We start from the raw sequence: 24,827 nt of genomic DNA on the forward strand, positions 1-24,827 counted from the left end.
ATAAGCACAGAATACTCACTCCAACAGTTTTTCTTCGGTTTCTAAAAAAAACTGTTAATGAGCTGAACATGAACTAGTTCAAAGCTGAATTGGTGAACTATGAACGTGAATTCATTCATTTTCTTTTGTATGAACTGAACTTTGAACTAGTTCACGTGAAGTGTGAACTTGCACAACACTGCTGTAAGCACAAGCCTTCAAATCATTTGACCCGAATATCTTGCTCTGACTACATACCTACATGACTACATACTATAATCCCAGTTATCCGTCGTCCATTTCTGTGTCGAGTCAACTTCATTAGTCCAGCCCTAATACCAGTCCCAGTGTAGAAAACAATTCACAGTCCGCGTGATGCAAAGCTAACTAACCCTCACCCTAATCCCTCTGCACCTCAAGGAGACAGAACAACACCTGCGTGTGTGTGTGTGTGTGTGTGTGTGGTGTGTGTGTGTGTGTGTGTGTGTGTGTGCGCGCCATGCGGCAGTGTGTTACCTGACGGGCTCAAAGGGCTTGGGGTCCGGTGGCGGGCGGCTGTTGTACATCTTGATGATGTCCCGGATGCTGGTGGTGGGCTCGGCCTGGGGGGACAGGGGGCCCACCGAGGGCCGTCGCGGGGGGGCGGCCTCCCTGGGCGGGGAGGGGGAGTGGTGCCGCAGGGCTGCGGAGGGGATGGAAGAAGGCTCTTCCAATTAGGGGGGAGTTCAATCGGTGTGTGTGTGTGTGGGTGCCCGCGCGTGTGTGTGTGGGTGCCCGTGTGTGTGTGTGTGTGTGTGTGGGTGCCCGCGTGTGTGTGTGTGTGTGAGTGAGTGAGTGAGTGAGTGAGTGAGTGAGTGAGTGAGTGAGTGAGTGAGAGAGAGAGAGAGAGTGAGAGTGTGTGTGTGTGTGTGTGTGCGTGTGCATGCGTGCGCGTGCATGTGTGTGCGTGTGTGTGTGTCAGTCTTTCCTCCTTCGCCTGTTTCCATCAAGATTGAAGCAATGTTTTTCAACTAACCCCCAAAAAATAACCCGGCTACATTTTCACACACATCTCTGTTTTTTGTTTTACTTTAGTCCTGGTTCCCTGATTCAATGATCTCTGGCCCCCAATACGATTTGATTTGGTGGATCAGGTGTAGAAGTGTGCTGGGTTGGTTAGGAGGTCACAGAGGAACCAGACCCCTTCCTGTATTTACCCGGAGGCTTTGGGGATGGGGGCGGAGAGGAGCGGGGTGGAGGAGAGGAGACGGGCGGCTTCCAGGGTTTTCTTGCTGGCGGGGGAGCTGGCTCTGAGGGTGGGGCTTTGGCTGAGCGCGGAGTGCCTGTGGGGGGTCACAGAACAGGAACAGAGACAGTTCCGGAAGGCCAGAGGTTAGAGGTTGTGGCAGCGTCCACCTAGATGTAGTATGACGCATTGATTGGCAACGTTTGCTAAAGTCGACTGGGTAAGGCCGGTAGACTGATCTATCCAGCACACATCTAGGTGGACACGCCCACTTGTGATGTCAGAAGAGGCCGATTTTCACAATGGCTTGTAACGGCTAATCACACTCACACCTGGATGGTATAATACGTCAACTTTAAGGACCTTTTAACAGGACTAGTGCACTCTGAAGAAGAGACTGAACAGCTTGCTCAAGTTGACATTTTGTGTCCCGTGTGAGTCATCATGAAAATGTCCAATCGAAGGAGGACTAACAATACAGCAACGCAGAGGAACAATACAGTTTCACAACCCACCGATCTTCTGGAAGTAATTCCTCTTGTCTCTAAAGGTTTCCGGGTCTTCTGGATCAGAGTCGTCCACGCGTTTCTCCGGCTGTTTAAACAGAGAGCGAGACGGGACACAAACCCTAAGCAGACGCAACACAACAACACACCTGTAACCAACCACAGGTGCACCCTGTAGACCACAGCACACACACACACACACACACACACACACACACACACACACACACACACACACACACACACACACACACACACACACTCACATGTCCACGCACACAAAACACATGTGTTCCCAGTGACATCGGAACATATTAGTAATCATACACACACATATGTCCACGTTAACACATTGGTTCCCAATGACATCGGAACATATTAATAATCACACACACACACACACACACACACACACACACACACACACTGACCTGAGGCTCATAGGTTTTGGTCTTCGGGCTGTGCTTGGTTGCTGACACCTTGGGCCTTGGGCGGGGAGGGGAGGTCGAGGGGCTGCGTGCCTTCTTCCTCTCCTTCTCCCTCTCCCTGTCCCTCTCCCTCTCCCTGTCCCTCTCCCTCTCCCTCTCCCTGTCCCTGTCCCTGTCCCTCTCCCTCCCCCTCTCCCTCTCCCTCTCCTGGTCCCGGTCCCTGGAGAAACGCTCCGCTATGGGCTTAACCTTGGGCTGCTGGGCCTGCTGCTGCTGGGACAGAGACATGGCCTGCATGGTCATCTGCTGGGCCTGGAGGGAGAGAAGGGGGGGGGGAGGGGAGAGGAGAGAAGGGGCGAGGAGGGGGGAAGAAGGGGAAAGAAGAGGGGAGAAGGGAGGAGAAGAGGAGAGAGGGGGAGAGAGGGGGAGAGAAGAGGGGAGAAGAGAGGAGAAGAGGAGAGAAGAGGAGAGGAGAGGAGGGAAGGGGAGAGAAGGGGAGAGAAGGAGTTAGAAGAGGAGAAGGGGAGAGATAGACACCAAAACAAACACATGAGGGGGAGTGGACACAGGGATGTGGTTGTGTTGTGTTGTGCGGTGTCGTGTCGTGTCATGCTGTGCTGTGTTGGGAGTTGTGTTGTCACCATGAGGAAGGCCTGCTGGTTGATCAGAGCTTGTTGGGATGGATCCATCTGCATGGGGAGGGCTGGTGCCGGCATGGCCATCTGCGGCATCATCATGGCTGTGGTGGGAAGGCATACATGTTATACATTAACATGTTTATACATTCACATTTATTTATTATACATGTGTTATATATATATGTTATATATTAGTTTATTACGTGTATTACATGTTATATATATTATACATGTGTTCTACATGTGTTTAATATATGATTGGATGCATAATATGAATGCATGTGTTAGCCTGTTTCTGTTATCAGGCTAGTATTTGCTCTGCTCAAGTAAGTTTCGTTATCGGTTTTTCAAACAGAGGATATCGATATGAAAGAGTAAAGCTGAGAGTTTACATGGCATGGGTGGCATCATAGGCATTCCACCGCCGTAGCCCTGCATGGCCGGGTTGACTGGCATCCCTTGGCGGAGAATGACATCATCATTAACGTGACATCATTATTAACACGATATCTTCAACATGCCGTGATCAGCATGACGTCATTAACAGGACAACACTGTAGAAAGGTGACTATGTATGAATTGAGACACGTTTTAGTTTAGTTTTAGGCATACGCAAACTTACCAACGGGATAGCCTGGCATTGTCATAGGCATACCTGTAGAGGGAAAATAGAATATGTTTTCTAATAAGTAACATCAGATAGAGAGAGAGAGGGGGGGAGAGGGGGGGAGAGAGAGAGAGAGAGAAAGAGAGAGAGAGAGAGAGAGAGAGAGAGGGAGAGAGAAAGGGAGAGAGAAAGAGGGAGTGAGAGTGAGAGCGATAGAGAGAGAGAGAGAGAGAGAGAGAGCAAGAGAAAGTCAACCTACCAGCTCCATACATCCCAGAATGCATTGGTCCGATTCCTCCTCCTCCTCTCATCCTTCGGTTCAACATGGCCACTCTCTCATTGTCCTACACACACACACACACACAGTCAGAGCCATTCACAAAAAACTTTCACAGATTCATTCGCATTCATTGCTTGAGCAATAAGCACAACTTGAATGTCATGCTTACTTGATTGATTAATATGTAAAAAAATAATAATAACACATACTGGGGTTCCTGGTTCCAGCACAGAGTCAAACAAGCCATCCACATAGTCGTCCATTTGTCGAACACGTGCTGGAATACAATGAGGAACGGCGGATGAAGTGAATAAACTGAGTGTGAGGGGAAGTGGTCTGGTGCAGGCATATACCAGTCTCAGATATCAACCTCATTAACATTGAAGCCTAGGACAGAATCAGAATCCTCAGGCTCACTGTGTCAATGTCCCCGACAATCCTTTCATGAAACACACTCAGCATTGTGGTTGTCGTTTTGTCAAAAGAAATGACATCAGTTGCCCTGGTAACCCTGCTTCCCCATTCACCGACAAATACTTCAAAAATGCACAAAGGATTTAGTGGTTGTGTTCTTTGGAGTTTGTCTTTGTGATCACAGCAAATTCCCCTCTAATCAATGGGCCTTGATCCTCGGGTTCAGGCGTGTAACCCTACCTCAAGGAGGGAGACATTTCATAGTCCACTGCAAAGCTATGAGTCTCAACTGCTTAGCAACAGTAATGGGATAGGAATGTACTAGGTATGAGCCCAGGACTAACGGCAAGGACAACATGGCGATCGATGTGGCCGTCTATCTTCAATGCCCGAAGACTGGGAAACTCTGGACACTGGACGGGAACAAAGTGAGCAAAAATGCAAAGGAAACAAAAAGGAGTCTGTGATGGGAACCTAAGGCGCTGCTCTGTGGTGGGTCGACCTACCCGCCCCTGGCTGTTCTCGGCTCCACCCCTCCCCGGACAGGGGCAGGCGGGGGGCCTGCATGGCGGGGGCCGCGGGGATGTAGCTGTCCTGGTCGGTGAACTCCATCCTGGAGACACACACACACACACACACACACACAGACAGGCAGGCAGGCGGGCGGGGCAGGCAGGGAGAGAGACAGGCAGAGAGACAGGCAGGCGGGCAGGCAGGGAGACAGAGAGATAGATATGGAGAGAGAGAAAGACAGGCAGGCGGACAGGCAGACAGAGAGACAGAGAGTGAGACAGGCAGGCAGACAGAGAGACAGAGAGTGAGACAGGCAGGCAGACAGACAGGCAGGCAGACAGAGAGACAGAGAGACAGGCAGGCAGACAGAAAGGCAGGCAGACAGACAGGCAGACAGAGAGACAGAGAGAGAGACAGAGAGACAGGCAGACAGACAGAAAGGCAGGCAGACAGGCAGAGAGACAGACAGATACACACACACACACACACACACACACACACACACACACACACACACACACACACACACCCAAACACACACATACTCACACACACACACACACACACACACACACACACACACACACACAAACCGAGACACACACACACACACACACACACACATATAGACAGACAGACAGACAGACAGATGCATACAATTTGTGTCAACAAGATTTTGTAATAAGTGAGGGAACAGATGAGGTAAAGTCTGATTACCAACCAAAATTAAAATGTGCATATCAATAGAGACGATAGAGAGCTGTGTTCATGAGCCACTTGTTGTATACTGTACAGTGTGTATGTTTTATTATTCATGTATAAGAGGAACCAAGAGCCCCATGGACTGTCTGTGATTCTACGGTCACACCTATCAGATGTCAGTTCAGTTCAGTTCAGTTTTATTTTGTCATTGTTACAGAATAACAATGAAATGTTGTTGGAGCAAAAACACAGGCATGTAGTTTTAGTTGTCCACCAATTTATACATAATTTAAACATAATTGAATCCCTGTGAATCAATTAATTAATCACCCAGTACTTTACACATAATACTACTCATAAGTCTCATAAATACCCGCGTAGACGCCTACCGTCCTCCTCATGGACCTACACACACAGGGCCACGAGGGAGACGGTAGGTGGCCTACCTTCCTCCTCATGGACCTACACACACACACACGGGCCATGAGGGAGACGGTAGGTGGCCTACCTTCCTCCTCCTCCTCCTCTGTAGAGGAAGTCTCCGTGCGGCGAGGCGTCCTCCTCCGCTTGGGACAGGAGGTCCATGACGAAGTCGCAGCCGGCGAGGTCCGACCAGCCGTCGTCGTTCAGCAGAGACACGGACCAGCCCAGCGGAGCTTCAGGTACTCCCCTGGGAGGGAGACACACACACACACACACACAAAGGCACGTACGCACAACAAACGCAGAAACACGCACACACACACACACAGACACACAGACATATATACGTAGAAACACAGACACACATACACACACACACACACACACACACAAACGCACATACGCACAAACGCAGAAACACACACACACACGCACACACACACACACACACACACACACACACACAGATATGCAGAAACACAGACACACATACACACACACACACACGCACACACACACACACACACACACACACACACACACACACACACACATACATACGCAGACACTCATACGCAGACATACATACACACACGCACACACAGAAATACATACACATTCACACACATGTAAGCACACACACACACACACACACACACACACGCACACACATTCACATAACACACACACATGCACATGCAAACACACACACACACACACACACACACACACACACACACACACACCGATATATATCAGATATCAGCACACACAGGAAAGTACAACATTATAAATGAATCAATAAATATAAATAAATATTCCGTATTTTAGTTGATTGTTTTATCCGAAGCATCTGTCAGAACTATGAGTGAATATATTCCAAGCATGGATGGCGCCGGTAAAATCAAACCCTAACCCCGACAGTGTTCATTCCACGCTCTACCCGTTGAGCTGCACAGGGGATTGAACCCCAAACCCTGGCAGTGTTGAAGCCTAGCATGGCCGTGTTGCTACCTTGCAGTTGAGACGGAGAGGGATTTGAACCCGTACCTGTAGGAGAGGAGCCAGGAGGCCAGCTGTTCTCCAGTGGTCCAGGACTCCACCTCTGAGGTCAACTTCTCATCTGGATGAGGATAATCAAAATGAGGAGAGAGAGAGACTCCATACATTTTACTCACTCCTCACAGTACGTGAGTTTTTTGCCCACTTCTTTGAGTATATTTAGAGTCTTACACGTTTACGTATATTTGAGATTTTTAAAAAGAAAATTGGATGAAAAGATTATCTGTGATATTTTCTGTGTCTTAATTACTACTACTAAAAATGTAATAATACATTACATATTTCACGGTATAAAAATACACTTTACATTCAAATAATATAAATACCACATAAAAAATATTTAAAATATATATATATATATAGGCTATATAAATAACAAAAAAAAAATCGAATTATTCAAGAAATAAAATAAATCTATTGACATATACTTTGTGGTGGTATGGTGCATAAAATAATACAATAAAAAGAGTGTAAAGGTGTAAGTAATTAAATTTAAAAAAAAAGTAGTTTTTCGGTTCCCTGCCCGCCACCAATGTGCCGTCGGTGACCCGGGCGACCCGAGACGGACCAGCGAGGCGGGCGGCGTCCTGCGTCCCCACCCCCTCACCGTTGTAGGTCTCCACATCCAGCACCATCTTGCCCTTCCTCTGATTGGCTGTCCACTCCAGCTGGGTGGGGGGGTGGAGGCGAGGGGCCGGGCCGGGCAGCTGCAGGTAGCTCAGCAGCTTGTGTTGGCACAGAGCTCGGTACTCGCCCGGCCCGCGGTCCGACACGTACCTGGTGGGGGGACACACGCCCAGACACAAGCCGTTTCTCAATTCGCGTTCTCCTGTGTACTCGTGTACTTGCGTTCTCGGTAAACGTCATCAGTGGTAGCCCAAGCACTGTTCCAATTCCAAGTACGCGAGTACGCGAGTACTGTCGTGAAACCCGGTTTTCTCAAAGTGTTCTCGATGCGTTCTCGATGAGGCCGTTCCACCGAGGACGCATCCGAGGTGACTCGTGTGGACTTGGGACCGTTAAATATCCCAGGATGCATCATCGAGTCCGCTGTTGTTCCAATTGCAGAGTGCGTACTCGCGTTCTCGGAAGTCTGTAGTTGAAAGTCCGGACTTGCCAAGTACGTACTTCCAAGTCCGCGAGTACGTAGTCCGCGTACTTGGTATTGAGAAATGGCTACAGACACACCCCGCTGTCATTTACACTCTTTGGAAGTTACGCCCCTTGCCCCCGCTGTACACGTCCGTCGACGGATCTCACGCCTGACTTTGCGTGGGACGCTCCCGAAATGCATTGTGGGTCCGTCCGTCAAGTCGGCTCCGTCTCTTCGTGTCCAAAAGTTGAGGAAAAGTTTAACTTTTCAGGCAGCGACGGATCCGTCACCCAATCAGATCGCGTTATGCAAATATACGCAAGTGCACTGTTCAATGAAATCGCCTTTGTTATACAACCCGGGAAAACACATGGACGCGTCAAAAAGCCCCCATCCGTCGACGGACGTGTACAGTGGGCAAGAGGCGTTACTCAAAGGGGACTTGTATTCACTGATGTTTGCGAGTCAACACCGCGCCCATTACTCGGCCCACTCCCCCTCATAACCGCCTGAAGTTAAGATTACACTTACGTACTCTTGGTGTTCTACTTATTAACCACCTGCAGTGACTCTTGTTGTACTACTCACCCAATAACATCTGGATTTTAAGTTAAGATTACAGTAACTCGTGATGTTCTACTTAATATAGAGAGTAAATTAATGGACAACAAAAAAACTGTGAATCGCCAATCAAGTACACCTACAGTATGGTCACAGTCATTTACCGGCACAACATGAATCTGGGCAAATTCTAACCGATGTTTTAGTGAAACATCAGGAGAGTTTGTTACGATCACACAGACCACTGTGGTGGTTTGACCCCAACTTCTACATCGGTCTGGTCTCTCTTATTCTTCACTGACATCCACCACCCTCCACAAACAACAGTCTACGGTTCATCAACATCTAATTGAGTATACTATCATCCTCCCTCCGCGTCCCAGACCACTTTACTTGAGCAGGGACTTGTCCATGGCCGGCGAGGGGGCGAAGGCACTGAGGCAGCAGGCCAGCATCAGCCAGCCCCTCAGAGCCCCCGCCTGCTCGCCCTCTCCCCAGGTGTGGTAGACCAGCTGGGCCAGCACCTCGTCCCTGAGGGCCGGCCGGGCCTGGGCCTTCTCCACGATGTAGTTCCCCAGCATCTGCTCCTGCCAGCCGCTGAGCTCCGACTCGCCGGTGAAGCGCATGATCTACGGAGGGGGGGTGGTCGGGTCAATTACATGTCAATAGGAGGAGTTCATCGTTCACAATCGATATTTTATTTTCGATGCAAGGGTACTTTTCAATACGTCTGATTTATTGAAATCACAATGAATCTTTGTTTAATTTAATGTGTACTAGGCCGCATTGCAATTTATCTCTGTTTTTACTTCTATGGCATTTTGATTATTGTTTGTAACAAAATGACGAATAATGGACGATTAAGATCTTCTGAATCTTTTATATTTTTGATGTATGGATACATTTTATTCATCTTCATTCCAAGTTGGTGAAAGCAGGCACAAGATGTCAACATTGTAATTAACTAAACTTTTGGTATGGTCATTTCACAGCTTTCAGAGCCTACAAGCGCTGGATGGGATCGATATGAACACAAACTTTGCCTCTTATTGACATAAAAGTACAGTTTAAAATTCTCTGTGAAAAACAAAACTATGCTTTTTAAAGCCTGTGTTTAAATGTTGGAGTATGGAATGATGAGAAGAGTGTGTGTGGGTGTGTGTGCTGTGCATGCGTGTGTGTGTGTGTGTGTGTGTGTGTGTGTGTGTGTGTGTGTGTGTGTGTGTGTGTGTGTGTGTGTGTGTGCGTGTGTGCGTGCGTGCGTGGTGTGTGCGTGCGTGCGTGGTGTGTGCGTGCGTGCGTGGTGCGTGCGTGCGTGCGTGGTGCGTGTGTGCGCGGTGACCCTCTCACCAGCTTGTAGAGCTCCAGGGCGGTGTGTGCGTCGTCGGGGTCCAGGCTGGTGAGGGGCCGATGCAGGGGGTAGCCCTGAGGCTGGCTCCACGTGTCCTGGGACAGGAGAGGACACGTTCAACAACACGGGTCGGGACGGTCGGGAAGAAATCGATTCCAAAAGATGAAGCGCTATTTTGCAGTTGTTTACATTTTAGCTGATGTGATTAATTAAATTGATAATAATAACAGTAATAATTCATTGATAATTTAAGAATAATATTATAAAACAATTAAATAATAATAATAATATTATAGCGCTTTTTTAAATACTCAAATACGCTTTACAGAGTGGACACAACACAAAATAATTTAATAAGAACGTCTATAAGAAAAAAGATAAAATAAAAAGCAAAAAAAACGGTTTGATCACACAGACAGGTACAGAAGGATTTTCTCCAGTGCCGGCTCTAACATTTTCGGGGGCCCTGATCCGCCGTCGGGCCCTTGTACCATCCGGGGTTTTAAGTTTTAACCCGCTGGGGCCTCCGCCGCGTTTACCTGGAGCGCCGAGAGGGCGTAGCGGGAGAACGGGTAGCTGTCCACGTCCGGCGGCAGCCTCAGGTTGTTCTCAGCCTTCACCTGCGGGGGCGCCACCTCCGTCACGTTGGACGCGTGCTGCTGCCCTGGTGGGTGAAGGAACGCTGCGTTTCGGTTGGGAAGCTTCCAGGAAGCTCTCGAACCGAACTGTTTTGTGTATCTAATTGTTGTTCGTTTCGGTTTGAAAGCTCTCAAACCGAACTGTACTGTGTGTCCAATTGTTGTTGCGTTCCGGTTGGGAAGCTTCCAGGAAGCTCTCGAACCAAACTTTATTGTGTATCTAGCTGTTGTTCGTTGCGGTTTGAAAGCTTTCGGTTTGAAAGCTCTCAAACCGAACCGTACTGTGTATCCAATTGTTGTTGCGTTCCGGTTGGGAAGCTTTCAGGAAGCTTTCAAACCGAACTGTACTGTGTATCCAATTGTAGTTGCGTTCCGGTTTGAAAGCTTTCGGTTTGAAAGCTTTCAAACCGAACTGTACTGTGTGTCCGATTGTAGTTGCGTTCCGGTTGGGAAGCTTTCAGGAGGCTTTCAGAGCGAATTGTTTTTGTGTAGCCAAGCAACAGCAGTGTCGGCTCACCGGCTGAACCACGTAGCCTCGCCGACAGCTCCGCCGGGATCTCCAACATTCCCACGTCCTGACGAGAGGATCACAACCATTTACATTTACATTGAGGGCATTTAGCAGACACTTTTATCCAAAGTGACTTACAATAAGTACGTAAGTAAGGCTGTTCATAGAACCAAGTGCAAAGCACTAACAACTGCTAAGTTAACCCATTCCCCGTATACAACAAAGATAGCTAGGCTAAGATGCCACATAACTAAGCACTATAACTAGATACAACCTACAATAAGTGCGTACATTAAGTGCCAGGTCGTACAACATACAACAAGTAGGAGGGGGGGGGGGGGGGGGGGGGGGGGGGGGTGGCTATGCTGAGTCTAGTCGAACTCTGAACAACAACCGTTAACAACCGTTAACCACGATCACAGCAAAAAAACCTTCCCATCTCAGACAACAACCTTTATACTTTAAGTCCACACAATGGTGAGTATTTTTGATAATAGGAGGCTGGATCCACATGTGTTGAACGTGGTTAAAAAAACAACCGGTAGGTGAAGAAACGATGATGAATACACCAGATCCACCGCTTGATGGCTTGTTGGTCACCAGACACCATTTAATGGAGCATTAAAGAAATTATTAACATGAACATACTCCCAGTGAACTCGGTCCAACTACGCCAAGCTGGTCACCCCCCCCCCCCCGGTCAGAAACAAACTCACCATCCCGGGAGGTATAGACTTCTGCCTGCTGGCTTCTCTCAGTCTGCTCTTCTCCTTGTTTATCTGGGCACAGGGAGAAGGGAGAGCAGTCGCTTCAGCCGACCAACACGAACATCTTGATACGTCGCATCAGTGATCCCACACGAGGATAATATTGACACAGAGCTTTTCCATGGCTCAGTCGTTTGGTAAACCGTTCGAAAGAAGAAGAAGAAGAAGAAAGGAAAGCAGAATTGACGGTCAATCCCTTATCGTCATCGCTTATTCTCCCCTCCGACCCCTAGTCCACGGGGGTTGAGGTTCTGATGTCTGACGTACCGGTGCGTTAAACTGACACTAAACACTCACTTCTCGTTGATCAGAGGCGATCAGAGGTCTGATGCTGAAAGGGAGCTATTCTTAGACGCAGGGCCGGTTATATACACCTGCTGCACCCATGCAGGCCCTAGGCCCGCCCAGAAGCGGTCAAATGATTACAAGAGTCAAGACGACGACTCAAACCTATCAGGAAATAAATGGACGTGTTGTGTTGTCTTTTGATATGATATTCAATTATGTTATCCATTGGCAGAAACCGACCGATTGTTCATTTTGGCAGAATGCTCACATCAAAGTAAGTGTCTATTATACCTTGAAACAAGTGACAGATAAGACATTTGTGCTTGGAAAACCATTTATGATTGTTTTCCATATTTCTACACAGTTCAACCATTGACCTCCGAACTTTATGGTCAAAAAAGCACGCACAAACACGCACTGCACCGCACCCCCACACACACACACACACACACACACACACACACACACACACACACACACACACACACACACACACACACACACACACACACACACACACGTATGCATACACACACACACACCCCCAAACACACACAAAGGTGGCCCAACCCGAATATGTGTCTAAATCAAAGTGTGTCTTATGTGTCTAAATCAAAGAGATTAGTCACAAAACCACAGTGGGGAGGATCGGCTCTGCCCCAACAACCAAGAACAAGGCTCTATATAAAGAGCAGGTGATAGAGGAGGTAACCTTTAAGAAGTTATAAAGCTGATAGGCCTTTTGAATGTGTGTGTGTGTGTGTGTGTGTGTGTGTGTGTGTGTGCGTGTGTGTGTGTTTCTGTGTGTGTGTGTGTGTGTGTGTGTGTGTGTGTGTGTGTGTGTGCGTGCGTGCGCGCGTGGTTGTGTGCGAACATAAGAATGACAGCAACCCAGTCCATAGTCCACCCATCATAAACGTCAACACCCAACGATGTACCAGGGCATAATCGCTCACACAACACTACTCACAACTTTGTGAAAATAACGACGTTAACAAACCCACCACTCGTTAAAAATGTGCTCAGCGGCTTTCCCACAGCGTAGTACGAGTTAAAAAAACCTTAAAAGAGAAAAGATGTCTAAAGGTTACAGGTCAACACAGGACACTTGCTGTCCTACATGGCTATTGTGAAAGCCAACACTGAGGTGTCTTTTTACAGGCGGTCAGACACAGCCTGGCTTCACTCCGATGTGTCCCTCCTCTAAGCTATCCTAACTTCCCTCGTACGACGCGTTCAGCAGTGCGCTAGCAGGGCGGACGACGAGTATGAAAGCCCAGAGGAGTCTTACCTGCTGCCAGCGCGGGGCTTCAGTCTACTGACTGTGGGCGGAGAAGTGAAGGGGTGAAGAGGAGAGCTGTCAGCAGGACTCTGGTTTCAGCGAGAGGCTGAAGTCCAAGACACGAGCCTTGGGTACAGGTATACTGCAGGTGTGTTGTGTGTGTGTGTGTGTGTGTGTGCGTGTGTGTGTGTGTGTGGGTGAGAGAGTGTGACGATGAGTGTGTGTGCGTGTGTGTGTGTGTGTGTGTGTTTGTGCGTGCCTGTGTTTGCGTGTGTTTGCCTGGAGGGTGTGTTTTATTGAAGCAATCATTAATAGGATGGGATCCAATTCTGATATTTCCCTTATCAATATTTAATATTCTGAAAAGAAACTATGCTAGTGATGTGCTCATTTACATATCAGCAATAAAAAAATATTTATACTTGAACTACTTGCCACTTGTATGACTTTCATTCCTACTCTTACAACATAGCAACTTTACCAACAACCTGGAGTCTTTCACCCAATTATCTTTCCCCAGGAAATACCTTTCCATTATGAAATGGAGAAGGCGTGGACTTTAGGAGGGATGGTGGTCACATAGCTGATGGGTGAAACACATTAAAACGTGGGTGTATATTGAAATGTAAACATAACAGTCATCAATGAGGGTCCGAAGTCTAAAGCATATAAAACCTGAAGCCTGACTCCCTATTCGTAGCCTAACATTCATAACCTCATTCACAATGAGCTTCTCAAAGATCTGCCAAATATCAGAGATTATCTTTTTAAATCACAACAAGAGGGAACCAGAGCCATAGAGAGCCACAGAGAAAAGGACGATTGACAAATGAAAAAACAGCGAAAAGGAAAAAGGTATGTTCGATGAAATCCAGCCGACAGCTTGGCGACATCAAAAGACAAGAAATTGAAAGAGAAATTAGAAAATGTTTAAACAGTCCTGAGGGCAGAAAGGGTGTTGTCAACGCAGGGTATGGCCAACACACACACACACACCCAGGCATCACGATTGGCTGAATCAAAGCAGGATTTTTTTTTTGTGTTACGGTCTGTCAATAAATTGTTGCCAAGAAACAGTATCTGTGACATCACTGGAAAAATGACTCCTCAATATCTCCTTTATCTCGCTCTCTAGTCAATCTAGCGTGAGCGTGTTTACGTGTGTGCGTTTGTGTGTGTGTGTGTGTGTGTGTGTGTGTATGTGTGTGTGTGTATGTAGGCACGCGTGTATGTGTGTGTGTGTACGTGTGCTTGTGCGTGTGTGCGTGTGTGCGTATACGTATGAGTGTGTGAGTGCGTGTGTGTGCACGCTACCTTCCTCCAGTGACGTCTCTTGATAGTGTTCCTGGTGATGAGCATGGTGGCCCAGAACTGGGTGAAGGACTGCTTCAGTCTCTTGTAGTGCTTCCTGGTGCAGACAGGGGGCAGTGGTCACTCACACACACACACACTCATAACCACCGTCTTGATCGGCCCTTGATAAGCACTTTACTGGTAACTATTTGGCCTTTAATTGGCCATTATGTAATTAGCAATTACAAACAAAATCCATGAACTTAATTGAATTTATTTTATTGAAAATTGCGTAAGTGCTTTCTTTGTATCATATATCCAATGTGTGTTCATTTGAATGACCCTAAAAAAAAGTTTCACTCTTGATAGTTCTTGATAGCTTCTTCCAGCTATGTCTATTAATGGTGCTTCAGAGATAAAGACGCTATAATTCTGGTGTCATTTGTGAACAAAAGTGTGGCATAGACATCCGTCAGCTACCAGTGACATGCGGTGTAAATGACTGTTAATACGGTCTAAGAATAATTCTTTGGTTGACTGTGCCTGCCTCCGTGTAAGACAAGTTCAATCCTCGCCCCCCATTTCTGAGCATTTCTGACCGGCTAACAGGGCGCCTCTTCCCTGATTGGTTTGGGGAACCTGTCAATCGCAGACGTGTGTCAACGCAACACGTCGGAACCAGTGGTGTAACATCATGGTTGACGGCCCCGGCATCATGGTTGACGGCCCCGGTGCAAATATTTTTGCACCGTTGATGCCATAGCGGAGTTGCGATCGATCGGACGGGATTGTTGACGGGGGGGGGGGCGGGTGATGCCTATTGATATGGGGAAGAAATATAAGGACGGCATTTTGGGGGCCCCAAAAGGCTTCCTCCATGGGCCCCTGCCGGCGTCTGGGCCCCGGACAGCTGCACCGATTGCACCGTCGATATTTACGCCACTGGTCGGAACGGCAGAAATAAAATCGAGGAGGAGCTCATTTTTTTAAATCAGTCTCTCTTCTGCTCTCTCTCTCTCCCTCTCTCTCTGCCCGTCGCTCCGGTCACCTGGCCTGGTGCCCCCGGATGTGGCTCTGAATGATGATGGCCTTCTGCTTGAAGAAGCGGAAGTTCCTGCGGCAGATGAAGCCCCTGATGTTCCTCTGGATGGTGACGGCCGCCCAGGTCTGGGTGCTGCTCCACTTCTCCTCCACCTGCTGGTGGAGACGCTCCTTCAGGAACACCTGGGGAGGGCGAGGGTCTCAGGTAAGGAGAGGGGGGGGGGGGGGGGGGGAGTGCAAGTGTGCAAGTGCAAGTGCAGCTGTGTGTGTGCGTGTGTGTGCACATGTCTTTGTGTGTGTGTGTGTGTGTGTGTGTGTGTGTGTGTTTGTGTGTGCATGTGCGTGTGTGCAAGTGCAGCTGTGTGTGTGTGTGCACGTCTTTGTGTATGTGTGTGTGTGTGTGTGTGTGTGTGTGTGTGTGTGTGCATATGTATGCACGTACGGCTGCGTGTGTGTTTGCATGTGTGTGCGCATATGTGTGCACATGTGTGTGTGTGTGTGTGTGTGTGTGCACTTGTGTGTGTGTATGTGTGTTTGGACCACCTTGCTGACCCCCAGCTCGTACTGCCCTTCCTCGGCAGCGAACATCTCCAGGATGGAGACGGTCTGTTCCTGGTCCGACACTCCCTCGGTCCGCACGGGTAACAGCACACCGTACCTACACACACACACACACACACACACACACAGACACAGACACAGACACACACACACACATGCACACACACACACACACACACACACACACACACACACACAGACACACACACACACACACACACACACACACACACACATGCACACACACATAGACACACACACACACACACACACACACACACACACACACACACACACACACACACACACACACACACAGACGCACAGAAGGAGGAAGACCACGGAGGTTGAGGAGGAGGAAGAATCAGAAGGAAGAGGAGATGGATGAAGAGGAGGAGGAAGAGGAGGTGGAAGATGAGGAGGAAGAGGAGGAAGAGGAGGAGGAAGAGGAGGTGGAAGATGAAGAAGAAGAGTAGAAAGAGGAGGAGGAGGAGGGGGGGAGGAGGAGGAGGAGGTGGGGGGGGAGGAGGAGAAGGAGTAAGACCACCATTTGAACTCAGATGACATGATGACTCTATCTACATCTATACATGTTGAATAAATACATACACAGATATAGGTATATACATATACTGTATCTGTGTACCAACGGTGAAACACTCAGGCTGAGAGAGGGAGGGACACCTCTCCATGAAGCTGGAGTAGGGGATGCGGACCGGGAAGCCCTCCTTCCTGATGTGGATGGTCTCCAGCATCCCAGCATGCCTCAGCTGGGCCGACATGTAGTCCACGTCGAAGATACCCGGGAGCTGGAGGAGCAGGGCGATTGGTTTCATCACGTCAGACAGAGCTTTGTTGTGGTTTGAGTCAAATAAGAGACGTTAGCGTTCAGAGCGGACTCTACCTTGACATAGTTTGGCTTGAAGCAACGGATGAATGTGGTTTTACACCTGGGGGTAGAAAATAACATAATGACAAAAAAATAATAACAAAATAACAATATGCGCGAGGGAAACATCGAATGAGGTTATTTTCAGGTTGATTATTGAATTGCAATCCGATGTAGAAGCCATTCTCACACTCTGCGGTTGTGACGCTTCATTCAAACCTAGGGTAGGCAATGTATTTTAGAAGCATTTCTCGGGGTATATTTATTGAAAGGTACATCCCGAACGCAAACAATAAATCAAAGGCTTTGACAAAACAAAGAAAAAACAACAACTGGTATCTGTGGCTTCCTCAGTCCTGTAATAAGCCGGTCCAATAATCAAATGAATTATGATGAAATTAAATGAAACGATTGGCTGGCCTACCTGTCAGTCTACCAACCTAACCCGGCTATACCTGTGCCCACTCGGCCCGCCCACGTCTTAGCCTAGCCACAAGGCTAGCGGCTAAGACCTATCGCTAAAGCCCGGCCCACCCAATCACATGTTTTGGGGGGGGGAGTGGCTTCTGAGGGAAAAGCCTGAAGGGACATCTTCGGTTTGGATCGTTTCAAAACTTCGTTCTTACTCTGGCTAGTACCTCCCCCGAGCTTCAGAGTGTTTGAGTGGGAGGCTCTGGTGTCCGGGGAACGGCCCCTCTACCTCGCCCTCTCCTGCGGGTTCTCCGGGGGGCTTACCTCTCCAGGCGCGTCGTGAGCTCGCTCAGCGACTGCAGGAAGCGGGAGGCGACGGTGGCGGGCTGCTGCCGGAGGCCCCTCCCCCCCCTCCAGCCCAGCTCCCTCTGCTGCGCGTAGCCGTCCTGAAGCTTCCGGAAGAGTGCGGACACCGTCTGGACACGGGACACCGGCGCACGCTGCTGCATTATTCATGGGGGCCACCGCCGGCAGGCCGGCCGCCCCCCCCCCAGTTTAAGCCTCACCTCAGGGGGCTTAAACTGGGTCTACTGGTGCTGATTACTGGGCTGCCAGTGTAATGTTGATAACCTGTGTATCACTAGGGATGGTGCCGCTTCTAATGTCTGTTTTGAGTGTCTCAAACACTCTGTCAAAACCTGATCAATTATTAACAATATTTGAAATTAGTTATTTATACGGAATGGCCTCAAGAGATTTGCGGAATTGGGCTGGAGAGGAATTTTTAACTGAAATGATTAACATGTTTGTGTGTGTGTGTGTGTGTGTGTGTGTGTGTGTGTGTGTGTGTGTGAGTTTGTGCATGTGCGTGTGTGCAAGTGCAGCTGTGTGTGTGTGTGTGTGTGTGTGTGCATGTCTTTGTGTGCGTGCGTGCGTGCGTGCGTGTGTATGCGTGCATGTGTGTGTGTGTGTGCGTGCGTGCGTGCGTGCATGCGTGCGTGCGTGCGTGCGTGTGTGTGTGTGTGCGAGGTTACTTTGAGCCGGCTCCGGGCGAACAGCTCCACCACCTCCGTCCGGAACTGGTCGTGGTTCTTGTTCAGGAAGTTATGGACCTACAGGGTCCAAGCAGACATTATTTGAAACCCGACACGGTAACACATCACATGAACGTCATTGTCACGTTGTTGTTACACATGTTAAAAGCACTGTTACAACTTGTGACAGCATGAGCTTAATATGCAATAACATTATGGACTGTCATGGACCTCTTTGCTTTGTCTATTCCTAACCCAATTGTGTAGTCACACTGTTCCATAGCACTAATACACATGTTAACGGTAGTTAGTTAATAGTTAATGCAGTAAGATGTTGTTGTTGATTTCTTATTAAACCTTACATTATAATGTAATTACGCTCTAACAGGACACTGTAATGTAGTGTAAGTGTCCTGTTAGAGTGAAGTGTAACCAATCATACAACCTTTAAGCACAGTACTTCCGGCTGACTCAGCAGCACTGAGTGTGTAATGGTCAGTAGGGACAGAGTGTGTGAGAGTGTGAGAGTGTGTGAGAGTGTGAGTGTGTGAGTGTGTGAGTGCGTGAGTGCGTGAGTGCCTGAGTGCCTGAGTGTGTGAGTGTGTGAGTGTGTGAGTGTGTGAGTGTGTGTGAGTGTGTCAGTGTGTGTGAGTGTGTCAGTGTGTGAGAGGTCCCACCTGGTAGGTGACCGCGCCGGCGTAGTGGTAAACGGTGAAGACGGGCAGAGGGATCTTGGGCTTGGCGTAGAACGGGCTGTTGCCATGGTAATAGTGGCACTTCTGCAGGAAGGTGTGGTCGGTGGCCTGACGATGAGGAGAACAGACACTCTCTCTCAGTCTCGCGGAGAAACGCAAACAAGCAGGACCAACGAGTTCCTTCTGAGAACCATTTTGGCAGTTTGTCGCGGTTTAAAGGAATTGCAAATGTTTTCTGTGCATGCATGCATGCGTGCATGGGAATGTGTGTGTGTGTGTGTGTGTGTGTGTGTGTGTCTGCGTGCGTGTGTGTGTGTGTGTGTGTGTGTGTGTGTGTGTGTGTGTGTGTGTGTGTGTGTGTGTGTGTGTGTGTGTGTGTGTGTGTGTGTGTGTGTGCGTGCGTGCGTGTGTGTGTGTGTGTGTGCGTCCACGCGCATGCGTGTGTGTGTGTGTGTGTGTGTGTGCGTGTACATGCGTGTGTGTGTGTGTGTGTGTGTGCATGTGTGTGTGTGTGTGTGTACCTGGGGCAGGCTGGTCTGGTCGTCCAGGATGCGTAGGATGCCGTGCGGCCGGGAGGAAATGAGCTCCAGACAGGAGTGAAAGTTCTTCAGCTGCATGGGGTACCAGGGGATCTGCTCCGAGTTGTACTCCTCCTGGAGACACACACACACACACACACACACACACACACACACACACACACACACACACACACACACACACACACACACACACACACACACACACACACGCACACGCATGCAGACACACAAAGACCCACACACACACACACACACACACGCACACGCACACGCACACACACACGCACGCAGACACACTAAGACCCACACACACACACACACACACACACACACACACACACACACACACAGACAAGTCAACATTGGTTAGGTAAATGACATGATTCAGTAAATATTTGTCTTTGGACAAATTGTCTTTGGATGATTTGAGAATGTGATGACACTCGACATGACCCTCAACCTGACCCCTGACCCCTGGTACCGACCTGCACCGGAGAGATCCTAAACTTCAACCCCGACCCCTGGTACCGACCTGCTCCTGAGCGACCCTCAACCTGACCCCTGACCCCTGGGCCCTGGCCCCTGGTACAGACCTGCTCCTGAGCGACCCTCAACCTGACCCCTGACCCCTGGGCCCTGACCCGTGACCCCTGGCCCCTGGTACAGACCTGCTCCTGAGCGACCCTCAACCTGACCCCTGACCTCTGGGCCCTGACCCCTGGTACAGACCTGCTCCTGAGCGACCCTCAACCTGACCCCTGACCCCTGGGCCCTGACCCCTGGTACAGACCTGCTCCTGAGCGACCCTCAACCTGACCCCTGACCCCTGGGCCCTGGCCCCTGACCCGTGACCCCTGGCCCCTGGTACAGACCTGCTCCTGAGCGACCCTCAACCTGACCCCTGACCCCTGGGCCCTGGCCCCTGGTACAGACCTGCTCCTGAGCGACCCTCAACCTGACCCCTGACCCCTGGGCCCTGACCCCTGGTACAGACCTGCTCCTGAGCGACCCTCAACCTGACCCCTGACCCCTGGGCCCTGACCCCTGACCCGTGACCCCTGACCCCTGGTACAGACCTGCTCCTGAGCGACCACGGCGGTGTTCACAAAATGCTGCAGCTGCTCGTTGGCGAAGTTGATGCAGAGCTGCTCGAAGCTGTTCACGCCCAGATCCTACAGCAACACAGCCACACACCAACACACACACACACACACACACACACACACACACACACACACACACACACACACACACACACACACACACACACACACACACACACACACACACACACACACACCCTCGTCAGACCACAGCCACGCAGGTTGTTGCAGGACAGAGGACGGCAGTTACCACGGCGACCTCACCTCAAACCCGTAGATGTCCACCACGCCCACGCTGCTGTCCATCTCACTGGGGCTCAGCCAATCGTTGATCTCCTCCATCAACCAATCGAAGAGCACGGAGTACAGCGCCTTGGCAATGGCATCTCTAAATAAACAACAGCAACAACAGAAAAACCCATGTTTCCCTTGAGGTTAACGTGTGTTTATGTGGACTGCTGCAGTGTAAACGCCTGACACACACACAGGCGTCAAAGGGGAAAAGATTACCATACTCTCAGATCATGAGTCAATGGGACACATACACATACATACGAATGAACACACACAGACACACACACACACAGACACACACAGGCATGCAAATAAACACACACTCACAGCTACACTCAAGCTGTGACATGTGGTGGTCGACTCACAGAGTCTACCAGACATGCCGAACAACGACTAAAAAAACAAAAAACAAAGACTCAACGTGGTGGTGCGTACAGCGGAGACTTTCACGTAATAAGATTACAACATTGTCAGAGAATAATACAGTAAGTACAATACAACAACGACATGCAGTCAGTATCCAACCTCATCATGTCATCATCATAGGCCTGGGCAATAAAATAATAAATTATCGTATTGTGATAGACTTTTGATCAATATCAATATAAAACATGTTCAATATATATCGATAAGAGACTGGACCACTGAATCTAGCAGCTGGGTTTGTTACACAAACACGCTTCCATACTTATTTACAATATTTGAGTGTCGACATTGGAGTATTTATCAATGAAGAACAGTGGAAGGTCATATTAAGTGTTAACCAGAAGTGTTTAAATCCAGCATTGTAATTCCTAGTCCTTTTAGGTTATTACAATTATCAATAGCTATCAATATCGATCAATATGATCAAGTTATATCGTGACATGTCTTTCAGCCATATCGCCCAGGCCTATATCATCAGGCAAAGTGTAAAGTGCAGGTATTTATACAAATCAACTTCCTGCCGAGGTTCAGCGTGTGTGTGTGGGCGTTTGACGGCCGTGCTCTGACAGTACAGTGTGGGGTTGTGGGGGGGTTGAAGTGTTGAGAAACAGCACCTGGATTCTATGGCACTTTCCACCGACAGGGGGCAGTAGATCCGGTCGTAGGTGGTCTCCTGGGAGAGAAGCGCACGGAGAGAGAGAGAAGGGGTTGGACAAGGATTCACCCACCACGGCGACACACTTCCTTGGAATGCAATCGTGTTTTATATTTAGAACAGAATATGATTGATTAAGTTGGGGTCAGGGGGGTGTGGTTCTCGTTTAAAGGGCCCCTTTTTGCCATCAGGTGTGCGTGTGGTGAGCCATTGCAAGGCCTTTGTTTGTTTTTTTAATTGTGACAGAGTGACATCACATCAAGTGGGAGTGGCCACCTTGGGATAGGTCAGTCCACCAGCCTTCCCCAGTGGATCGCAGCAACAGGTTGGCCTATCCATCCGTCCTACATCATACATCTCAGTGGACACTCCCATATATATATATATAGAACACTAGATGTCTTACGGCGGAGTCTAGAACGTCATCACAGACGGCCATCTTGTCACAGGAAAGCTTTCTGGTGGTACCTGAGGTACGGTCAGTGATCTGCACAAACGCTAATACTCTTATCTCACTGAAATCTTGACGGATTTACAAACGGTTTTGGTTTCTTACAAACTACTACTATTTGTAAAGGGAAATCTTGTACCGATTTCAGATTATTCTAGATTTTTAGAACATAACAATTATTCATAAGTATGTGTCATAACTACATCTCTGACGTTTATAACAAACCAAACCGTTTGAAAATCGGTTGAAAATTGAGCAAGTTATGGTTATTTAAAAAGTACATGTACCACCACCAACACAATGTTATGGGTGAGCCAGCTGACTGGGGCAAGATGGCCGCCAGTGCGGACGTTCGACTCCATTGGCCGGCAGCGCGGACGACACATCTAAGCCGTTTCTCAATACCAATTACGCGGACTACGTACTCGCGGACTTGGAAGTACGTACTTGGCAAGTCCGGACTTTCAAGTACAGACTTCCGAGACCGCGAGTACGCACCTGCAATTGGAACAGCAGCGGACTCGATGATGCATCCTGGGATATTTAACGGTCCCAAGTCCACACAAGTCACCTCCGATGCATCCTCGGTAGAACGGCCTCATCGAGAACGCATCGAGAACACTTCCGGGTTTTTACGTCAGTACTCGCGTACTCGCGTACTTGGAATTGGAACAGTGCTTGGGCTACCACCACTGATCACGTTTACCGAGAACGCAAGTACACGAGTACGCACGAGAACGCGAATTGAGAAACGGCTCCAATGTTCTATATATATATCTGTGGACACTCCCCACTTGTGACGTCACCACGTCACAGGGTATAGGGGCGTGATTTTTTTTGGCTTGTAACGGCTCACCCCCTGCCTGGTGGTGAACCAGGGGCCCCTCTAACGAGGTGTGTGTGTGTGTGTGTGTGTGTGTGTGTGTGTGTGTGGGCGGGGGGTACTGACGGTCACCCGGTGCGTGATGACGGTCTGCAGCGCCTCGGAGGAGATCTGCAGCATGGAGCCCACCCGCCGTGCCTCGGCCTCACTGAAGATACGGGCCACCTCGAAGGAGTCGCTCTGCGACCACGGAGACAGGGATCATGACAGACGAATGTTAGCGATCTGATTGAACTAAATATATAGTTTCCAAGCGATCTGATTGGGCGGAAAAAAATCTATCATTTTTAGCATTGGTCGCATTGGTCGTTTTTTTTTTTTCTCCTTTTCAAACGATCTGATTGGTCGGAAAAATAAACATATTTTTCGTCGGAAAAGGCAAGGCAAGGCAAGGCAACTTTATTTATAACGCACTTTTCATACACAAGGCAGACTCAAAGTGCTTCACATATAAACATTGTCATACAATAAAAGAAAATAATAGATAAGTAAAAAGTAAAATCGATAGAAAATAAAGGCAAAGTTAAAAAAATGCATTTTAGAAAGTGAGAAAATAAAGGCAAAGTTACTAATAAAATAAAAAATAGAAGCATTGTAGATTTAAGATTTAGCAGAAAAGCGGAAAAGACACCTGTCACGGTGCCCTGAGGTGGGAACAGGGTCCGGAGCATGACACACACTTGCCTTCCACCTCACACATCAACGTGTGTACACACACACATACACACACACACACACACACACACCTCGTAGGAGCTGAAGCAGATGTTGCCCAGCTGCAGGATGGAGGAGAGGATGGCCCAGATGGTGGCGATCTGGTCGCCATGGAGACCGATGGTCTGGAAGCAGCGGACCAGCAGCTGGAAGTCCTGCTTGTCCTGCTTCCCCCTCAGGTCACACGCACCCCCCTGAGGGAGGGAGGGAGCGGGGTGGGGAGGGAGAGGAGAGAGGAGGGGAGGGAGGGAGAGAAGAGGAGAGGGAGGGATGGAGAGAAGAGAGGGGGATGGAGAAAGGAGAGGAGGGGAGGGATGGAGAGAGAGGAGAGATGGAGGGAGGGAGAGAAGAGGAGAGGGAGGGATGGAGAGAAGAGAGGGGGATGGAGAAAGGAGAGGAGGGGAGGGATGAAAGAGAGGAGAGATGGAGGGAGGGAGAGAAGAGGAGAGGGAGGGATGGAGAGAAGAGATGGGGATGGAGAAAGGAGAGGAGGGGAGGGATGGAGGGAGAGGAGAGATGGAGAGGAGAGGGGGATGGTGGGAAGAGAACAGGATGGAGAGGGAACAA

At 49.0% G+C, this 24,827-nt stretch overlaps 1 protein-coding gene across 1 annotated transcript in view; it reads right to left on the reverse strand.

The window, feature by feature from the left end:
- The window catches only part of myo15b (myosin XVB), a 41,511-nt gene that overhangs the window by 10,762 nt on the left and 5,922 nt on the right, over positions 1–24,827 (reverse strand). The window contains exons 11-42 of the mRNA XM_084485536.1: positions 24,293–24,454; positions 23,613–23,726; positions 22,172–22,230; positions 21,102–21,225; positions 20,811–20,906; positions 19,714–19,845; positions 19,175–19,300; positions 18,498–18,575; positions 17,788–17,939; positions 17,068–17,113; positions 16,848–16,972; positions 16,146–16,260; positions 15,610–15,785; positions 14,583–14,676; positions 11,648–11,710; positions 10,938–10,995; positions 10,322–10,446; positions 9,782–9,877; positions 8,825–9,060; positions 7,385–7,554; positions 6,766–6,838; positions 5,801–5,962; positions 4,584–4,690; positions 3,873–3,940; positions 3,643–3,727; positions 3,399–3,431; positions 3,169–3,234; positions 2,780–2,877; positions 2,142–2,450; positions 1,720–1,798; positions 1,176–1,301; positions 496–661 (exon numbers count right to left, since the gene is read on the reverse strand). Of these exons, the coding sequence (XP_084341662.1) occupies positions 496–661; positions 1,176–1,301; positions 1,720–1,798; positions 2,142–2,450; positions 2,780–2,877; positions 3,169–3,234; positions 3,399–3,431; positions 3,643–3,727; positions 3,873–3,940; positions 4,584–4,690; positions 5,801–5,962; positions 6,766–6,838; positions 7,385–7,554; positions 8,825–9,060; positions 9,782–9,877; positions 10,322–10,446; positions 10,938–10,995; positions 11,648–11,710; positions 14,583–14,676; positions 15,610–15,785; positions 16,146–16,260; positions 16,848–16,972; positions 17,068–17,113; positions 17,788–17,939; positions 18,498–18,575; positions 19,175–19,300; positions 19,714–19,845; positions 20,811–20,906; positions 21,102–21,225; positions 22,172–22,230; positions 23,613–23,726; positions 24,293–24,454 (3,719 nt within the window). The remainder of the gene's footprint in view (positions 1–495; positions 662–1,175; positions 1,302–1,719; positions 1,799–2,141; positions 2,451–2,779; positions 2,878–3,168; positions 3,235–3,398; positions 3,432–3,642; positions 3,728–3,872; positions 3,941–4,583; positions 4,691–5,800; positions 5,963–6,765; positions 6,839–7,384; positions 7,555–8,824; positions 9,061–9,781; positions 9,878–10,321; positions 10,447–10,937; positions 10,996–11,647; positions 11,711–14,582; positions 14,677–15,609; positions 15,786–16,145; positions 16,261–16,847; positions 16,973–17,067; positions 17,114–17,787; positions 17,940–18,497; positions 18,576–19,174; positions 19,301–19,713; positions 19,846–20,810; positions 20,907–21,101; positions 21,226–22,171; positions 22,231–23,612; positions 23,727–24,292; positions 24,455–24,827) is intronic.

This window comes from Micromesistius poutassou (genome assembly GCF_964030765.1).
Source record: "Micromesistius poutassou genome assembly, chromosome: 21".
NCBI classification, from domain to species: domain Eukaryota; kingdom Metazoa; phylum Chordata; class Actinopteri; order Gadiformes; family Gadidae; genus Micromesistius; species Micromesistius poutassou.